Source organism: Limulus polyphemus, unplaced genomic scaffold (genome assembly GCF_000517525.1).
Source record: "Limulus polyphemus unplaced genomic scaffold, Limulus_polyphemus-2.1.2 Scaffold4773, whole genome shotgun sequence".
Classification (NCBI taxonomy): Eukaryota; Metazoa; Arthropoda; class Merostomata; order Xiphosura; family Limulidae; genus Limulus; species Limulus polyphemus.
In genome coordinates, this window is record NW_013670383.1 from 65,238 (window position 1) to 68,856 (window position 3,619).

The 3,619-nt window shown below is 34.9% G+C and overlaps 1 protein-coding gene across 1 annotated transcript in view; it reads left to right on the forward strand.

The window, feature by feature from the left end:
• LOC111088930 (macrophage mannose receptor 1-like) overlaps positions 1 to 3,619 on the forward strand; it is a 74,120-nt gene that overhangs the window by 57,099 nt on the left and 13,402 nt on the right. The window contains exons 15-17 of the mRNA XM_022400278.1: positions 1,818 to 1,946; positions 2,253 to 2,401; positions 2,614 to 2,713. Of these exons, the coding sequence (XP_022255986.1) occupies positions 1,818 to 1,946; positions 2,253 to 2,401; positions 2,614 to 2,713 (378 nt within the window). The remainder of the gene's footprint in view (positions 1 to 1,817; positions 1,947 to 2,252; positions 2,402 to 2,613; positions 2,714 to 3,619) is intronic.

Genomic DNA, 3,619 nt, shown 5'->3' on the forward strand with positions numbered 1-3,619 from the left:
GTAAACTTAATGATTTGGTGAGAGATTTGGCCCTTCCAAAGGATTCTTCAGAGATTTTTGGGTCCAGACTTTGGGCTAAGAACTTACTTTCTCCAGGGACATCATTTTACTGGTACAGAAATCATGAGCAAGAGTTTATACCATACTTTTAGCAAGAAGGTTCACTGGCTTATTGCAGCAATATTGCTGAATTAATACCAATGCTAGGAGCTGCAGTCTATGAACCAAATGAGAGGCCATTGTCCATTGATTCATCCAAATGAAGTTTAAAAGGTGTTCTCCTTCACAATGGTAACATATATACATTTGTTCCTATTACTCATTTGGTTCAGTTGAAGGAAATGTACGAAAATCTCGAACTTCTTAATAACGTTAAATACAAAGAACAAGGTTGGCTACTTTGTGAAGACTTAAAAGTTCTTACTATGTTGTTGGGTAAACAATCCGGTTATACAAAGTTTCCATGTTTTGTATGTGAATGGGACAGCAGAGTACGAAATCAGCACTGGATAAAGAAGCAATGGCCATGCAAAGTCAGAATGATACCAGAATCGAAAAACATTGGGCGTGAAAGTTTGGTTACACAAAGAAAGTCCTATTACCTCCACTTCATATAAAATTAGACTCAATGAAGCAAATACGGCGACTGTTACAAGTATCTATGTGTTAAATTTCCATCCATTTCAGAAGAGAAACTTAAAGAAGTGATTTTTGTTGGGCCTCAGATTAGGAAATGGACTTCAGATGAACAGTTCGAAAGGACAATGAGGAAAGTTGAAAAAGAAGCGTGGCTTGCCTTTAATTAAAGATGTTATTGACAAATGTTTAGGAAACAACAAGGACCCAAATTACGAAAATATTGTCAATAACATGCTCGATAAATTCAAAGAGTTGGGTTGTAATATAGGCTTGAAAATTCATTTCTTACATCACATATTGACTATTTTCCCGAACAATCTCGGTGTCGTCAGCGAAGAACAAGAGGAAAGGTTTTATCAAGACATCAGAAGAGTGGAGAGGAGGTATCAGGGAAGGTGGAATATCAACATGATGACTGATTACTGCTGGTCATTGAAACAAGATGCCACAGACGCAATACATAAAAGAAAGACCACAACATGTAGTTTTGAAATATCATTAACTCTTTTACTGCTGTTTGAATTTCCCTCCTGCATCTTAGTTTTTTATTTCTGTTTCATTAACAGAAAATGTGATATCAGTAACAGCATAGCTTATCACATGTTATATCTTTAATATGTTATAATTATCAAGATGGCAGCATGCAAAGCGCTCAGAACTAAATCTAATAACACAGGCCTGCGAATGTTTATCGTCTTGAAATTTTTACATGTTCTACACGTACAGAGTTTTCACAAATCGTCATAACGCAATACATAAAAGAAAGACCACAACACGTAGTTTTAAGACTAAAAGACGTAGATTTCACACAAACAAATAAGCATGAATGAGGATGCATATACGTTTGTCATCAATGTTCTTCCCTTTTCTTCAACTTATTTGTATTTTTATTAACAAACGTAATAATAAAAAAATGTTCATTGTGGTAAACGAAATAATAATAATTTGATCTAAGTAAGAGATTTTTCTTCCAGATTTGTAAAAAATCCTTACGTGATAGAAAAAAAATGAATATTATTTTTTTCTGCATAGCTGAATTAAAACAACTTTTATGAAGTTTAAATTCACAGGCCCGTGTTATTTATAATTAAAATATAACAATGATTAATCTTACACAGTGTTATGGACAGTACTGTGCTTATTATTCTCAGAGCATAATACATTCATTTTTTTTATAGGGAACAAATGTTTTTTCTTCAGCGAGGAGACTGATGAAGAGGGTGTGACATGGGATGAAGCACGTCGGGCCTGTAGGAAAAAAGGACCCAGTCATGATCTTGTGTCTATCCACAGCACAAAGGAACAAAGTAATCCAATGGATCACGTTATACAAGCTAATAACGATTTACTTTTTCTGTGATATTCAGCAACACTTTGACTGACCTATGAACAATTATTCCCAATAATGTTAATAAACGATAGATATTTAAAGCAGTTATATTACTCACACTCGATTCGTATTTACTCAGAAATTTCTAGTTTCTTCTTAAGGTTCAATCCGAAAGCAGATGTGTGGGATTTCATTAGTCTAATCTATTGACAAATTAATATTGTTACATATATGTATACAATAACAAAGCATATACTAATGTTTATTTTATTGATATTTACAGTGTTCTTAACGAGCATGTTAGGTTACAGTAATAAATCAGCTTGGATCGGACTGCAAAGGCCTAGTAATGAATTTGGTCGCTTCATTTGGTCGGACAATTCTCGGTTTGACTTTGACTTTTGGGGTCCCGGAGAACCAAGTTCATATAATGTAAGATTTTTCTGAACATTTTAAAAGGAAAGTAACTAGAATGTCTCTTTGTAATGAGTTAAGGGGTAATAATGTCTAGAATTATAACAATACATTCTAGATGTCAAAATTATTGTTTTGGGACATTTTCTTGGAGATTTGATTAATCATGAAATTCAAAACAAAACCAAAAATAAATCTAAATAGCAGCAATGACCGTTTTCGTCCGACAGGAAAGATGTGTTGAGATGATGGGCTCTCCACCCAGTGCTGGTAAATGGAACGACTACAGATGCGAAGGAAAAAGATCTTATATTTGCCAACGTTATAAAGGTAAGTTATCTTAAAACTTACTGTTGTTGTTTTCAGATAAGGATGATATTTCAATTGTATCATGGTAAGAGTAATTTTTAAGTTAAAGGTATTATACTAAGTATAAGAATGCAGAAGTATCCAAACCAAATCGATCGACCTCCAGTATTTAAGAATTATTTACAACGAATAGAACCACATTCACCTTAAGCAGTGATTTTGCACTTTGATAATTGATACAATTTCAGCTTCTATTCTGTATTTTAGAAAGGTTCTATAGCAGGTTAATGGCAAGTATAATTATAATCCTACTTCTTCAGAAATCCAGTTTCCTTAAGTGAATGTGTTGTTCATTCTACAGTTCATCCTATCACAGTGAATTTCACCCTTTGTAATCGATTTAATGCGGATGCTACGAACTAAAAAATATTAAATTATTTTAACAAATACGGTAGAACTTTCGTGACTCAGAGGCCCGGCATAGCCAGGTGGTTAGGGCGCTCGACTCGCAATCTGCGGGTCGCGGGTTCGAATCCAAACATGCTCGCCCTTTCAGCCGTGGGGGCGTTATAATGTGACGGTCAATCCCACTATTCGTTGGTAAAAGAGTAGCCCAAGAGTTGGCGGTGGGTGGTGATGTGGTGATTAGTCTTACACTGCTAAATTAAGGACGGCTAGCGCAGATAGCCCTCGTGTAGCTTTGCGCGAAATCCATAACAAACAATCATGACTCAGCTAGCTGGGCAAGATGCATGGATAACATTAGAGTGTATGTAAGGATATACATTAGAACTTTCATAAGTCAGCTGATCAAGATGCATGGATAACATTAGAGTGTATGTAAGGATATACATTAGAACTTTCATAAGTCAGCTGATCAAGATGCATGGATAACATTAGAGTGAATATAAGGATATACATTAGAAC